Source organism: Mustela lutreola, chromosome 7, assembly GCF_030435805.1.
Source record: "Mustela lutreola isolate mMusLut2 chromosome 7, mMusLut2.pri, whole genome shotgun sequence".
In the NCBI taxonomy this organism is placed as follows: Eukaryota; Metazoa; Chordata; class Mammalia; order Carnivora; family Mustelidae; genus Mustela; species Mustela lutreola.
In genome coordinates, this window is record NC_081296.1 from 56624941 (window position 1) to 56642124 (window position 17184).

Here is a 17184-nt window from a genome sequence, read left to right on the forward strand (position 1 = left end):
AATTTAAAACTGTTACCTGTGATCATTTAAGATTACCATAGTTTGTGGGTTTCTTTTTTTTTCTTTTTTTTTTTTTTTTTAAGATTGTAATTATTTGAGAGAAAAAGAGAGCATGAGAGAGAGGAGAGAGGGAGAAGCAGATTTCCCTGCCGATCAAGGAGCCCAGTATGGGACTCTGATCCTTGGACTCCAGGATCATGACCTGAGTCAAAGACGGTCACTTAACAAACTGAGCCACCCAGGTGCCAAAATTACCATAGTTTGAAAGGATTCTCAGTACATGTTGTACTAGGAATGGTGCTGTTCTTCCAAAATTAAATAAATGTATTTGTTAATATCTTAGCATTATTACAGTGATCAGATTTTGCATTATAATGATGGAAAAGTCCAAATGATTATTACTAGGTTATTTCCATAAGTTCCTTTTTCCACTGATTACCTGAATTTTGGCCTTTTGTTTTTTGTTCTTAAGGCCATTCCTAATTTTAGAGTTGTTAGAGGTTTGGGGGATGAATTTTAATGATTGCTGATGTATGTGGAACTACCATTTTAGATCTTTCAATATCTGAGAGACATACTGTCACTCTGGTTCATTCACATATATACTGTAAACTAAGATTCATTAATCAAAACATTTTATTCTGATAGGGTATAGCCCCAAAAGTAGTTTTTTGTTTAGTGATGACTATTCATGGACATCTATGTATACAACCAGGGAATTTGCATAAGTCATGTCTGTGTGTGAGAACATTACTGTTTGTTGATGTTGAAAGTGAAGACTTGAAAGCTTCTGACAGAGATCCAGTTTCAGTTGTCCTATTTGAGAATCTTGTTGCTTCTAGGAACATTGTTGCTAAAAGACTTCTTGTGTGAGCAGTTGCCTTGAAATACTTAAAAGTGATTTCTTTTTCCATTCCTTAAAATTTATTTCTAATTTATTTACAGTCTCTTTGAGCATTGAGTTTTATTCATTCACTTTTGAAATGATGGATCATTAGAAAGCTGTATGTGCTCTTGTGCTGGAAGTATTGTAATACAAATATTGAGCACATTGCTGGAGAGCCACGGGCATTAAAGCTCTGTTTTTTTTTTGTTTGGGTTTTTGTTGTGTTTTGTTGAGGAATCTTAACCTTTAAAGTAAAATTGAAAGTTCTTAAGTATGCTGACATATACATGGTATATAAGTGTTTAGTATTTGTGGCAATATTTCTATAAACATTTAGGTCTCCTTAAGTATAAAACCATCCATTTTTAGAAAAATACTGAAATGTTATGGGATTTTTTTTTTTTTAAGATTTTATTTATTTATTTGACAGCAATCACAAGTAGGCAGAGAGGCTGGCAGAGAGAAAGGAAGGGGAAGCAGGCTCCTTGCTGAGCAGAGAGCTAGATGCGATGCATGCGATGCAAGGCTCTCGATCCCAGGACACTGGGATCATGACCTGAGCCAAAGGCAGAGGCTTTAACCCACTGAGCCACCCAGGCGCCCCAAATAAATAAAAAATCTTGAAAAAAAAAATCCTGATTTTGTTGAGGTCTTTGAGGACTTTATAATAAATGTCACGCATTGCGTATGGTACATGAATAACAATGTAAACCGTGTAAGTGATGACTGTAAAAATTCTTCCTTTAGAGTGCTGTTAACTATTCCATATCTAAGTAAATACGCCAGCACACCATGAATATAAAGAATGGAATACATCAACTCACATAACCAAATATAGTATGTGTATGACAAGCTGTATGTTACCTAATGAAGAAACTAAAGTTTCTTCACTATATGATAAGCAGTATATGATAACAGTGAAGAACTTGATGTGGAATTAATATCATATTGGCTGTTACATTCCCTTTATTGTACAGGATTGTGCCTTAGGAGAGTGAGTCATGTTTTCTTTTGTGGAGCTCTTCTAAGATTTAAAGAGCCCCTAGGTCGGGCTCTCTGCTCAGCGGGGAGCCTGCTTCCTCCTCTCTGCCTGCTTGTGATCTCTCTCTGTCAAATAAATAAAATCTTTTAAAATAGGAGGGGGGGCGCCTGGGTGGCTCAGTGGGTTAAGCCGCTGCCTTCGGCTCAGGTCATGATCCCAGGGTCCTAGGATCGAGCCCCGCATGGGGGTTCTCTGCTCAGCGGGGAGCCTGCTTCCTCCTCTCTCTCTGCTTGCTTGTGATCTCTCTCTGTCAAATAAATAAATAAAATCTTAAAAAAATAAAAAAGAGCCCCTAGGTAGTTTCACAGAGTGCTATATTTCAACTTGCTTTTGATACTAAGGAGGAGGTTTTGCCACAGATAGGTTAGAGTTCTAGAATTGTTAATATATCTGGTTGTATTTGGGGAAGCATCCAGCTGTAACTGGAAGGAGTGTTGGTTGGGTGTCTGGGTGGCTCAGTTGGTTAAGCATCTGCCTTCAGCTCAGGTTGTGATCCTAGGGTCCCGGGATCAAGCCCCATATTGACTCCCTACTCAGTGGGGGGCCTGCTTCTTCCTCTCCCTCTGCCCCTCCCCCTGCTTGTGTGTGCTCTCTCTCTCTCAAATGAATAAATAGAATTTTTTAAAAAGAGGAAAGATTGTTGGTTGTAGAGGGCTTTGTGTATGGCATGTTAGGCATATGTCCCATAGGCAGATATAACTTAGAAACACCTTTATGGCTAGAAAAGAGAAATTGGAGGGGAAAAAAGATGTATTAAGTAGTTAACATTGTAAATGTTGGAATGGAGAGTAGGTACAGGAATGTCTGAGGTAGACTGGTCTTGGTGTAAATTACTGAGTTATTAGGAGACTAAGTGTTTTGTAGGGAGAAAATTATGTGGTATAGCTTAGATTTTTTTTAAATCTTTCATGACTAAGATCATACTAGTAAAGATTACATGAAAGGGAGGTTTAGAGGGTTTGAGTTGTTTGAAGTTTGGGGGAAAATGTTGATGCTTCTCTTAGATCTCTTTTCTAGGAAGGTATGCTGGTAGACCGCAGAGAAAAGTAGTTGAGGTGAAGTACAGTGGTAGAGAGCTAGCTCTCCATTGAAATGCAAGATAAGACAAAGAGGCTAGCCATTGTACTAAATTAATATTTAAGCACTTATTTTGTTCTAGGCACACACGAAGTTTTAGGTTTTGGATTAATTACATAAACAGTGAATATAGATTGAAGCTCTTCCCCCCTTCATGTTACTGGACTTAGTGGGACTATCATCTTGTCCTCCTCCTCTTTGCATTTTTCTGATATTCCTGAATAGCAGTGGACCTAAAGGAAAAACACTTGAACTATTTAGGTTTTGAAGAATTGGGTGAGACCCATCTGCTTGGAAAGGCATGTGATTCAGATCTGCAGGGTTCTTAGCTACTTGCTTCATAGGTGTCATTTTAAGCACAGGGTGCAATTTTGAATTTGCTCTGAGCCCCTCTTTTTTTTTTTTTTTTTTTTTTGCATTGAATCATTGCTCGGAGGATTTAATTGAGGGCATGGTTTAGTACAAATATACTTTTTTTTTTTTTTTTTAAAGATTTTTTATTTATTTATTTGACAGAGAGAAATCACAAGTAGTCAGAGAGGCAGGCAGAGAGAGAGAGGGAAGCAGGCTCCCTGCTGAGCAGAGAGCCCGATGCGGGACTCGATCCCAGGACCCTGAGATCATGACCTGAGCCGAAAGCAGCGGCTTAACCCACTGAGCCACCCAGGTGCCCCAGTACAAATATACTTTGAATATAAACCTGGTTGTTATGGACTTAAAATTTTTTATTTCACTTAACATTCATTTTGGGGTGTTTAGTGTGTGTGTCCGTGTCCCTGTACTCTTCTTAAGGAAGTAGAGATACTTCTTTCTTGGGGAAGCATTTGACCCTCAGTTATTCACAGCCAAGTAATAATCATTCTCTGTCAAGGACTTGGGAGTACAGGGGACATTGAGTCTTAATTACTAGGTTTGACAGTAGGCTATAGTATGAAAGCTGAGACAGGATAAACACCTGATAAGCAAATGATGATGTAAAAAGACTCTTGAGAATCTGCTGTGATTCTGAATTAAATGCTGTTCTGGTTATAACCTAATGCAAAGATAGCCTCTGCTTTTTTAAGTCCTATTTCAAGATACTCTAAATTCAGGGGCGCCTGGGTGGCTCAGTGTGTTAAGCCACTGCCTTCGGCTCAGGTCATGATCTCAGGGTCCTGGGATCGAGCCCCGCATCGGGCTCTCTGCTCAGCAGGGAGCCTGCTTCCCTTCCTCTCTCTCTGCCTGCCTCTCTGCCTACTTGTGATCTCTCTCTGTCAAATAAATAAAATCTTTAAAAAAAAAAAAAAAAGATACTCTAAATTCAGGTAAATTTTGTCATTCCCCTTAAAGTGGTTTTTTGTTTGTTTTGTTGTTGTTGTTTACTAATTTATTGGGGGCACCTGGGCGGCTCAGTTGGTTGGGCCACTGCCTTCGCCTCAAGTTGTGATCCCCGTGTCCCAGGATTGAGTCCCACATTGGGCTCCCAGCTCTGCAGGGATTCTGCTTCTCCCCTCTAAGTTTCCGTCTCATGGTCTCTCACTCTGTCTCTCAAGTAAATTTTAAAAAATTAATTTCAGTGAGAGAGATCTGTATTTTATATATATGTATTTTTAAAAGATTTTATTTGAGAGAGCATGGCATGGGGAGGGGAAGAGGGAGAAGCAGACTCCCTGCTGAGCATGGAGCCAAATGTGGGGTTGAGCCAAAGATGTTTAAATGACTGAGCCAGCCAGGCACCCCTATAAAATTCTGGGTGTGTGTGTGTGTGTGTGTCTGTGTTTAAGAATTTTATTTATTAGAGAGCACAAGCCAGTAGCGGGTGAGGAGGGGAGAAGGAGAAGCAGACTCCCCACTGACCCAAGCTTAATCCCAGAACCCTGAGATCACAACTCAAGCAGAAAGCAGACCCCTAACCAGCTGGGCCACCCAGGTGCCCCTAAAATTCATTTTATTTTATTTTATTTTTTTTTTTTTTTAAATATTTTATTTATTTATTTGACAGACAGAGATCACAAGTAGGCAGAAAGGCAGGCAGAGAGAGAGGAGGAAGCAGGCTCCCTGCTGAGCAGAGAGCCCGATGCGGGGCTTGATCCCAGGACCCTGGGATCATGACCTGAGCTGAAGGCAGAGGCTTCAACCCACTGAGCCACCCAGGCGCCCCCCTAAAATTCATTTTAAAGTATATAGTTCACTTAGTACATTTAGAGTTGTGTGGTTGTGACCACCGTGTTCTAATTTTAGAACATTCCCCCAAATACACACTTTACTTGTTAACAGTCATTCTCTATTCTTCTATCTCCAGACCTAGCAACTACTAACCACATTCTATTTACAGGTTTGCCTGTTTTGGACATTTCATATCAGTGGATTCACACAGTATTTGTCTTTTATGACTGATTTCTTCCACTTAATACTTTTTAAAAAATTTTTTTGGTTTTTCTTTATTCATGAGAGAGACAGGGAGAAGCAGGCGGAGCAGGGAGCCTGATAAGGGACTCAAGCCAGATGCTTAACTGACTGAGCCATTCAGGCGCCCTTTCATTTAATACTTAATGGTTCATCCATGTTGTACCATTTGTTTATACTTCATCCCCCCCCCTTTTTTTTAAGATTTTATTTGAGAAAGCGCATAAGCAGGGAGTGGGCAGGGAGTCCAGTGCAGATCCCAGAAATACAGGATCATGACCTCAGCTGGAGGCAGAGGCTTAACTGACTGAACCACCCAGCAGTATAATTGCTGGATTATATTCCATTGTATGGATGATACCATGGATAAATTTGGTTTATCCATTCATCAGATCGTTTATCCATCATCATTGAAGGTGTTTTCACATTTTGAATGATGTTACTATATAGACATTTGTATACACATTTTTGCATAGACCTATGTTTTCATTCCTCTTGGGTATACTAATATGAGTAGAATTGTTGGGCCTTAAGGATATTTCCATGTTTAACCTGAGGTACTGCCATACTACTGTCTTTCAGAGCAGTTGTACTATTTTATATTCCCATCAGCCATGTATGAGGATTCTACTTCCCCACATCTTTGCTAACATTTGTTGTGTTACTATTTGTTCTTATTATTTAGCTATACTAGTTTGAGAGTGAACAGTGTTAACTCCTTGTGGTTTTGATTGGCATTTTCTTAAAAACTAGTGATTTTGAGCATCACTTGGCTAACTCAATCGAAAAAACATGGAAGTCTTGATCTCAGTTGTGAGTTCAAGTTCTGCATTGGATGTAGAGATTACTAAAAAAATTTAAAAAATCACTTTGTGTATTTGTGTGTTTATTAGATACTTGTTTATTTTTGGAGAAATGTATTCAGATCCTTTGCTCATTTTTGTATTGGGCTTTCTTGTTGAATGTAAGTCTTTGTATGTTATAAATACAAGTCTTTGGATATAATATCTGATACTGACATTTTTGAGGTTTATTACTGTTTTCAGTTTCTTATAATTCTGCCTTGTGGTCATGGGAGATAATGTTAACTGTCGCTTTATACTAAGGACCATTTACTAGTTTATAAAGATTATGGTTTTATTATAGATTGGAGAATTACAAAATTCCAAGTTGTTTTTGGAAATTACATATAGGCAGTAGGTATCTGGAAATAACAAAATAGAACATTTGTCCAGTAGAGCTTTCTGTGGTGATAGAAATATTATGTATTCACGTGGTTAATGTATGGTAGACATTAGTCACATATGGCTGTTCTGATTAAAATGTGGCTAACGTGGGTGCCTGGGTGGCTCACTGGGTTAAGCTTCTGCCTTTGGCTCAGGTCATGATCTCAGGGTCCTCTTAATAGAGGCCAGCTTCATCTGCTCTCTGCTCAGCAGGGAGCCCCCCCTCCCACTTGTGATCTCTCTCTCTTTCTCTGTCAAATAAATAAATAAAATCTTTATTTTAAAAATGTGGCTAATGTGAGTGAGGAACTGAGATTTTATTGAAGATTTTATTTATTTCTCAGAGAGATAGAGAGAGTACAGGCAGGCAGAGGGAGAAGTAGGCTCCCTGTGGAGCAAGGAGCCAGATGTGGGACTGGATCTCAGGACGCTGTGGTCATGACCTGAGCCTAAGGCAGCCACTTAACCACTGAGCCACCCAGGCATCCCAGGAACTGAGATTTCAATTTGAATAGCCATATGTGGCTAATGATTACTCAGTTTGACACTGCAGATCTAGAAATTGGCAAAGTTAAGCCTGGGTCACTTGAATTTTGAGTAGTGTTTAGTATGAGAATTGAAGTGACTAGAGTGTTCTCTTCAGTCAGGAAGTTGGAGAACTCAGCCTGCAGTTTAGGAACAAAGTTGACAAGGAATATTGATGGGTTATCCAAAATTTGGAAATGTATTGCAGGGGGCAGGGTGGGGGGGGGGTTGCCTGGGTGGCTTAGATGGTTAGGCGTCTGCCTTCAGCGCCAGGTCCTGGGATTGAGCCCCATGTCCTGCTCCCCTGCTTGTGCTCTCTGTCCGTCCCTCTCTCAAATGAATAAATAAAATCTTTCTTTTAAAAATATTTATTTATTTGACAGAGATCACAAGCAGGCGGAGAGGCAGGCAGGGGTAGGGGAAGCAGGCTCTTCACTGAGCAGAGAGCCCCATGCAGGGCTCAATCCCAGAACCCTGGGATCTTGACCTGAGACAAAGGCAGAGGCTTTAACGCACTGAGCCACACAGGCACCCCTAAATAAAATCTTTTTAAAGAAAATGTATGGGGTTCATTGGTGACTTTGACAGGGCTAGCTTTTGATGATGCTGGTTGGGACAGAAACTACAAGATGATTTCAAGAATGGAAAGATTAAAAAAGTAGGATACCTTTTTACGTAACAGCAGAATTTACTCTCTACAGTTTTAACATAGTATAAAGAAGGTGTACAGTATCAACCAGTGTAATCAAGGTAGAGAGCCTTCCCATACTCCCAAAAATTTACCATGAAGCACTTTTCTATCAACTTCCTGTAGCCCTTGGCAACCACAAATCTGTGTTCTCAAACAACTACTTAAAAGAAATTTCTTCGGAAGCTAAAGAAGGGTACTCTTCTGGCCTGGGATGGGCTTACATGCTCTTAACATGTGGTCCGTAAACAATATTCTCAATAAATAATCTTAATTCTGACTTTATAAAAAAAAATTGCACCACAATGACAGTTTTTAAGACACTACTTTTGGAAAAGACCCAAAGTGATTCACCAAGGCAAGTAACTGTTTTGTTGACCTTATAACAAATGAATAAGGTTATAATTCTTGGGAAATTATGTTAAAGATTGTCACCTTAATGTAAGGCTTGATAAAAGCAGAAGCAAAGATGATTATTTTTTCTGTACATAGTCTTGAATCTAGTACTGTTCCTGAATAGATTGATTCAAAGCATTCCCCATATTATTGCTCCAATTATTTTTGTTTAGAAAATTTTCAGGTGAATTTTCAAGTTCTCTTTCCTGGAAACACCTGATTTTGTGTTAACATAGCTTGCCAGATGAGTCTATCAAAACAAATTAGTGTATTTTCTTAAGACTCTTGGACTCTTGTTAAATTGTAGCTTTTATTTTTTTGAATACATATAATTGGGTGCATCTTAAAATGAGTGGGTGTGGTTTATCCCCCCTCCCAGTTGCAAATGAATCAGTGAGACAGTTTTCATTTGTACATACAAATGTTACTGAGTTTTCAATATACTAAATACTGAATACTAAACCCATAATTCTTCATTAAAGATTGTAGAACCATTTATTCAAATTGTTTTTTCTTTAAAATTTAATAGCATCAGTGCCACTATACATTGAATGATCTTTTGCAGCATACTGACTTGTCTTTTAGTCCCTTTATCATTAAGGTGAGCAGGGCTTGCTGTTTTTCAGTCATACATAGATCATTTATATTCTTTCTTTATTTGACAGAGAGATTCCAAGTAGGCAGAGAGGCAGGCAGTTTGGGGTGGGGGGGCAGGCTCCCCGCTGAGCAGAGAGCCTGATGTGGGACTTGATCCCAGGATCCTGAGATCATGACCTGAGCGGAAGGCAGACACTTCAACGACTGAGCCTCCCAGGCATCCAGATCATTTATATTCTTAATGGACCATTGGATAAAGGCAATGCAAGAAAGTTAAGGAACATAAAGTACAACTGTGCAAATTTATATTGGTAATTGGCACTGTCTCCATATATTGCATTGACAAAGCCATTCTAAGTTCACATTTCTAGTCAGTTCAGCTTCTACCAAGAAGACTCACCAAGGCAGCATTTTCCTTGTGGAAAAACCTGCAAATAAGGTTTAATTGTCTCTTTAGAAATAAAACACAAATCATAAAAACAAAGCTAGTTGATTATTTTGAAGCACAACAGGTATTTTGGCAGTGTGAAAACAGGTCTTTTGGGCATCTGTTTTTTACATGGCAGAGTTTCATATTTACAATTTTTTAAAATATTTTATTTATTTGACAGATCACAAGTAGGCAGAGAGGCAGGCAGAGAGCCGGATGCGGGGCTCCATCTCAGGACCCTAAGATCATCTGAGCCAAAGCAGAGCCTTAACCCACTGAGCCACCCAAGCGCCCCTCGTATTTATTTACATTTTGATGCAAACCTGAATCAAACATTACACAGACATTTAAAAACAAAAAACCCTTTATTATATAAATAAACAGAGACTTAAATCATTAGGATGAACTTAAAAATTCTATAACTTTTAGTTAAGTATTTGCATGTTAAAATGAACTTTATACCATCTTTAATCATGCATGTAAGGTAATTTCATTGTGTTACTTTTACATTAAAAAGCAAATGACATTGGGCACCTGGATGGCTCAGTAGGTTAAAAACAAATGACATGATTTTAAAAGTTTGAAGGGTGTACTGTGTATAGTCTAGTGAAAAAGGTTCTGGTCGTTTTACAAGATAATGGAAAATAGTTATTTAATCATTCAAATATGGTTTCATAAAAGCTTTTATAAAGAAATGGAAAGAACTATCCAGAAACCATATTTTTTAATGTTCAAAGACCGGTTACTAAAGGCCTTGATTATTGAATAGTTATGTAAGGAGTGCTCTGAAGGTTTACCCTGGATGGTATGGTGGGGGATACCTGTAGTTGAAGTTGGATTGTCACAGAGTGAGCACACTGTCAAGAACCAAACTTAAGGGGAGCCACCTTAAGGTGGCTCAGTGGGTTAAAGCCTCTGCCTTTGCTCAGGTCATGATCCCAGGATCCTGGGATCGAGCCCCGCATCAGGCTCTCTGCTCATCAGGGAGCCTGCTTCCTCTTCTCTCTCTGCCTGCTTCTCTGCCTACTTGTGATCTCTGTCAAATAAATAGATAGATAGATAGAACCAAACTTAAAACAGTTAAGAGTACCAGAAGGGCTTCCTTCACTCAGGGCTTTAGTTCAGTTCTTTAAGTGAATTGTTAGTGCACTGGTGGCTTGAGTTTGAGGTGAGTAGCTCATCAACTGGGAGTTTATTTAACTAGTAATTATTGGAACTAGGATGCTTTCATTGGCTCTTAAACTCTGTACGTAATTTTTGTTATTGTTTCGCATGGTTTTCTCTAGATGTATCCCACAGAATACACTTTACGGATAGATTCTGTTAATCTCACTTTCCTAAAATCATTCTTTTTGAATCTCATGGATTTGTACATATTTTTCTCTGTACTTCTTTAAATTAAAGCACATTTTAGGATGCCTAGATGGTTCAGTCAGTAGAGTATGTGACTCATAGGGTGGTGAATTTGAGCCTTGCGTGTGGCTTAGAGTGTACATAAAATCAGTTGTGTCTTGTTAATCACGTTTCTGAGCAATGACTCAAATTGATCTTTTTCCTGCACCAGTGATTTTTAACTTGATCGTGAATAGATAAATCCATGTAATTTCAGCAGGTTCAGAGATCTTCACACATTCTAAAGCCAAACAACGCGGTGGTAGCCTGTAAAATCAGTCCATCTAGGAAAGTCAGTCATAAGCAGGGAGAAACATCATCTTGAAATTTCTTTGTAGATTAAAAAAAAAACGAAGCAGAAGAAAATACTTCCTGACACTTGAATGAAATTATAATGGGATTGCATATTTAAACTGAGTTTGATAAATCAGTATTATACAGAGAGGAGGGAGTATTCTTACTAGATTGCTCTTCCCTATAAATTATATCATGTTGTAGCTTTTTATTCTTTTATGATTTTATTTAAGAGTACACAGGTGTGGGGGGAGGAGCAGAGGGAGAGAGAAAAGCAGACTCCCTGCTGAGCGTAGAGTGTCATGACCCTGAGATGGAGTTCTGTGCTGAAAATGAGATGTTTAACTTACTGAGCCATTTTTTTCTTAAGATTTTCGTGGGCCTAGAATATCTGACAGTTGGTTTCCAGAACTACTGTTTCCTATTTGGTAATTAATATACCTAAAATTATTTTTAATCCTTCTAAAAATTTTGTTTAAAGATTTTATTTATTTGACAGAGATCACAAGTAGGCAAGAGAGGCAGGCAGAGAGAGGGGAGGGGAAGGGAGGCAGGCTCCCTGCCGAGCAGAGAGCCCAATGTGTTGCTCTATCCCAGGACCCTGAGATCATGACCTGAGCCAAAGGCAGAGGGTTAACCCACTGAGCCACCCAGGCACCCCTAATCCTTCTAAATTTTTAAGACAGGAAGCAGGTATGGTATAGTAAATATATTCAGGAGAATACAGATTTTCACTATACATTCTAGTTGTTTCGACTTTGGTAGTGATGAAATTTAAGTCTGAATCAGGGTTTTTGAGACCCAAAGATCGCTGTTCTATCTAATCATCTAAGAAACTTGGCCTTTGTAAACTTTGATTTTATTTTTAAGTAACTTCTACTCCCAACATAAGGCTCGAACTTAACAACCTCAAGATCAAGAGTTGTGTTCTCTGCTGACTGCCAGCCAGGCATCTCTAAACTTCTGTTTCTAATAACTTGAAGTGCTTGAGTTTTTCTTCAAGATTAAGACAGTTTCTTTGTCTTAACCTGTTCAGATAATTAGTTGGCTAACGTGCCTCTACAGTTTTTTAATTTCTTTAAAATGGTATTTTAATGACCTTTTTTATTCAGGCTAGATTTTATACCAACACTTAATGTCCAGATTTCTCATTTAGAGTGCAGTCATAATTCTCAGGATTTAGTGTTTGTTCCTTTGTTAACAATGAAACTTTGATGAAGACTTTTTAATGATTTGAGCTTTATCATTAGGAGTCCGCATATGCTACTTACCTTGATAAGCAAGTAGCTGATTCTTTTTTTTTTTTTAATATTTTTTTTATTTATTTGACAGACAGAGATCACAAGTAGGCAGAGAGAGAGGAGGAAGCAGGCTCCCTGCTGAGCAGAGAGCCCGATGTGGGGCTCGATCCCAGGACCCTGGGATCATGACCTGAGCCAAGGGCAGAGGCTTTAACCCACTGAGCCACCCAGGTGCGCCAGCAAGTAGCTAATTCTTGAAGCTTTAGTATTTCCTATCCCTTTGACCTTGAGTGGCATGACCATGAGTAGGCATGGTTTTTATGTTTTCCCAATCATGCACTTTGACATTTTACAAGGAAGGTTTACTTAAACTTCATTAGAGGAATCTTTGTGAGTTTTTCAAAAGTCCATTTTTGCTTGAGCAGCAGCTAAGTTCCTGGCACTGAATGCCCTTTAGTACTACCACTTGTTTGTTTGTTTTTTTTTTCCTGAAAACTAGAATATTTGTCTTCCATTTGTATTCATGGGGCCATTACATGGATTCAAAACAAACTGCATTTCTTTCTTTTTTCTTTCCCAAACATTTTATTTATTCACTTGACAGAGATCACAAGTAGGCAGTGAGTCAGGCAGAGAGAGGGGGAAGCCTGCTTAGGCTTCCCACCAAGCAGAGAGCCTGACTCAGGTCTTGATCCCAGTACCCTGGGATCATGACCTGAGCCAAAGGCAGAGGCTTTAACCCACTGAGCCACCCAGGCGCCCCACAAACTGCATTTCTTGCCTTGTTTTCATTGTGCCAGTCTAGCTGCATCAGGTGAAATTGTATGGTTCAGAAGGAAGTTCCAGTGCCCACAAGTACAGGGAATCTGGGAATGGTAGGATCATTAGTTTAGAGACTGGTGCCAGTGCCAGTGAATGGATTGGTTGGGAAGGGGTAGGTTATATCTTTGAAACCAATGGGATTAGGTCATGAGATGTTTCATGTCCATGATTTGGATAACATCTTCATTTACGTCCAGAAATTGCTTTTAAAATAACATCATCTAGCACAAAGAAGAGCAGTTTCTGAATTATTTAATAGTTTGTTACAGTTTTTCAATTATTACACTGTGGGAAATTAATGGGCCAGAAGAAGAAAAGCTTTATGTATGGAAAGTAGTAGTGATAATAAAACATTACTCTAAGTATCTTTTTGTGTGTGTGTGTTAATTCGCATAAACCATTCCAAACCTACAAATTAACAACTCACTTAAAATCTGTCTGCTATCGGATACCTGGGTGGTTAAGCATCTGCCTTCAGTTGAGATCATTGGGATTGAGTTCCACATCACTCTCCTTGCTCATCAGGGATCCTGCTTCTCCCTCTTGGCTAGTGCACTCGCTCTCTTTGGCAAACAAAATTTTTTTTTTTTAAGGTTTTATTTATTTATTTGGCAGAGATCACAGGTAGGCAGAGAGGAAGGGAAGCAGGGTCCCTGCTGAGCAGAGAGCTGGATGAGGGGCTGGATCCCAGAAAATAAATATTGGGCGGTCTTGACTAAAAACTGCTTAAGTGAAAATTACTAACTAGTACACTCATTTGTTTGGCAGTGTACCACGTGTTCCTTCTTAGTTTAGGAACATGTTCCTGTCATAGCTACTTCTGGGAAAAAATAAGCTATTGCTATATTAAAGTAGGATGGAAACGTTTTAGATTAAGTTGGGTTGAGAAAGATAATTATCACTACCTGGAGGATTGGAGCCTTAAATTCAGAGATTAGTCACTGATGAGATATCTTGGACACTAGTTATATATATGAATTACAAATTTTTAAGGCTTTGTAATACATCACTTTAGGCAGAGCAGCAGTTTTTAGGTAATTTTTGTAGACTAATACCTTGGAATTAAGGGCCTTGGAATTAAATTTGTAATTAAAAAGGTACAGAACAAAATTGAAGGGTTTTTTTTCCCCCAGTGGTAGATCTTACCTTCTTGTGCTGCCAGTCTATTGTAACGGAATGTAGAGGTTTTCTAGAACTGTTAGCCATGTAAGAAGATTTTTTGTAACATTTTGAATTTTCTCTTTACAAATAAGAAAGTCAATACCAAGCCATCACTTTGAGGTATGTCTTTAGCAGTCACTGGGATACTCCTCCAGAGGAAGCAGCAGTTAAACAACCAGTGATAACTTTTAAGAGCTGAATGTGTGCTAGGCAGTGGATTTAGGCACTAGTGAATAGCAAACAAAACAGACCGTATTCCTCATCCTGCTGGAATTGGAACAAGAGTGCATCTTCTGCTTAAATGTTGTTAGAATGGATTACGGCTTTTATACACCACCAACAGGTGCGAATGGCTCTTAGTACCAACTGTCCGTTTTATATGGTTCAATTCAGTATGACTACTAATAGTAAGAATTTATTTCTGTACTCACCATAATTTATTTCTATATAATAATTTATATTTATTTATTTCTATACTCCTCAAATTTACTTCACCATAAATAACCACTGTTTGCAGGTTCCATTAATTGGAATCCACTTTTCTGAGTATTTTATTTGGAAATGTTTTCTAAGTTTTATTTATTTATGAATTATTGTAGCGTATATAGAGTAAAATTAAAAATTTTATATGTAGTCTATTCATTGTACAAAATAATACTTACTAATACTGCCAGAGTACAGAGAAACTTTGATGTCCATCCCTTAAGGCCAGCTATCATTGGATATGCATGTGTGTATGTAGTATTTTCTTGAAGTAGCGGCTGTATTGAAAACAGGAGAGAAGGAAGGCTTTTACTGGACATTGGAATAAAATTTAGCAAAAAGGCACAAATTGGTAGACAGTGAATATTAATTTATTATTTATAAGGTCACTGATGGAACTTGCTGACTTAATTTTAGTTGTGAAGGACGTCTGTTTTCATTTTATTCAATAGGATGTATAGTTACCCAGCACGTGTTCCTCCTCCTCCTCCTATTGCTCGGGCTGTAGTTCCTTCAAAACGCCAGCGTGTATCAGGAAACACCTCACGAAGAGGCAAAAGTGGCTTCAATTCTAAGAGTGGACAGCGAGGATCTTCTTCCAAGTCTGGAAAGTGTATGTATTATTATTGCAGTTTTGTGATTCTGCTACTTGTGTGTTGTTGAAATAGGGAAATTAATGCAGTTAGTAATGTTTAGGTTTTATACTAATGGCTTTGTGTAATCAAAATAATGGAAGAGAAGATAGTAGAGATTAAGGGTCCAGTTAAAGTATTCAACTTTAGGGAGCTAGTAAGTGCTTAAAAATTTACAAAGTGTGTAAGTCAAGTCAGGCAGTACAGAAAGTGCTTTCAGATATAATTGAGATATTCAGTAGGCCTACAGAAGTAAGAACACTGTTGCTAAGGGAGTAGGCACATTAGATTCAGTTTTTAGCTACCAACTAAGTGATCCCCATGACTGGGACAGTATGATCCTGGCTCCATTTCTCCCTTAGAATCCCCTCTGGCTATTACCTTGTGGTTTAGTTGGAAATGTGTTCGGCATCTGGTAACTTCTGGTAGAGTTGATCCTAATACAGAGTTCTGTTTGTATTAAAGTGAAAGGTGATGACCTTCAGACCATTAAGAAGGAGTTGACCCAGATAAAACAAAAAGTGGATTCTCTACTGGAAAGCCTGGAAAAAATTGAGAAAGAACAGAGCAAACAAGGAGGTAAATGGCCTTGCAGCTTGTTGGGTGTAAACTTGGGTTAGTTACCGAAGATAGTTGAAGGTACATGTTGGAATAGTGGGATATAAAGCAAGTGAATATATGAAACTTGGGGAATTTGAATTGGGAAGGGCATTTGTGTGGGAGGATTTAGATTTGTGCTGCAGTTCTGTGATCATTAATGGGGATTGTCTACATCCTGTGGACATTACTTGCCCCTAGACAGACTTGTCCTTCTCATCCCCAGTAGAGATGAAGAATGATAAGTCAGAAGAGGAGCAGAGCAGCAGCTCCCTGAAGAAAGATGAGACTAATGTGAAGATGGAGTCTGAGGGGGGTGCAGATGACTCTGCTGAGGAGGGGGACCTACTGGATGATGATGATAATGAAGATCGGGGGGATGACCAGGTGAAAACCACGGGAAAGGAAAGAAAGAGGTGGTGGAGGGGGGAGCAGGGACACATGGAGTGCCTCTAACTCCATCCTATTTGTGTCTGTTTCTCACAGCTGGAGTTGATCAAGGATGATGAAAAAGAGGCTGAGGAAGGAGAGGATGACAGAGACAGCGCCAATGGCGAGGATGACTCTTAAGCACATAGTGGGGTTTAGAAATCTTGTCCCATTATTTCTTTACCTAGGCGCTTGTCTAAGATCAAAATTTTCACCAGATCCTCTCCCCTAGTATCTTCTTCAGCACATGCTCACTGTTCTCCCCATCCTTGTCCTTCCCATGTTCATTAATTCATATTGCCCTGCGCCTAGTCCCATTTTCACTTCCTTTGATGCTCCTAGTAGTTATGTTAAGTCTTACCCTGTAATTTTTGCTTTTAATTTTGATACCTCTTTATGACTTAACAATAAAAAGGATGTGTGGTTTTTATCAACTGTCTCCAAAATAATCTCTTGGTATGCAGGGAGTACAGTTCTTTCCATTCATACATGAGCTCAGTAGTTGCTTCCCTAACTGCAAAGGCAATCGCATTAGTTGAGTAGCACCTGAGAGCAGCTTTGAGTTAGAGGTATGTGTGTTATACCCCACATAAGAGTGCTATGTGGGGCTGTTTAACACAAATGTAACAATGTATTTTTGTGAATGAGAGTTGGCATGTCATATGCATCTTCTAGAAAAATAATTAGTGTAATAGTATTAAGATTTGTTTTCTAAAGTTGATACTGTGGGTTATTTTTGTGAACAGCCTGATGTTTGGCACCCTTTTTTCTCAAAATAAACAAGTCCTTATTAAACCAGGAGTTTGGAGAAAAAAAAAACCTGGTTTTTTATTTTTGTATTTTATAATTGTTTACTTCGAATTCTTTGTTTCACAGCGGCC

The 17184-nt window shown here is 38.8% G+C and overlaps 1 protein-coding gene across 11 annotated transcripts in view; it reads left to right on the forward strand.

The window, feature by feature from the left end:
- HNRNPC (heterogeneous nuclear ribonucleoprotein C) overlaps nt 1-16733 on the forward strand; it is a 55333-nt gene extending 38600 nt beyond the window's left edge. For 9 of the 11 annotated variants that reach the window (XM_059180964.1, XM_059180974.1, XM_059180970.1 and 6 more), the window contains 4 exons: nt 15098-15258; nt 15743-15856; nt 16101-16261; nt 16361-16733. In XM_059180964.1, coding sequence (XP_059036947.1) covers nt 15098-15258; nt 15743-15856; nt 16101-16261; nt 16361-16444 — 520 coding nt within the window. In that variant the 3' untranslated portion in view covers nt 16445-16733. The remainder of the gene's footprint in view (nt 1-15097; nt 15259-15742; nt 15857-16100; nt 16262-16360) is intronic. The other 2 variants (XM_059180973.1, XM_059180975.1) reach the window with 1 other exon arrangement.
- Nucleotides 16734-17184: the final 451 nt, after the last annotated feature.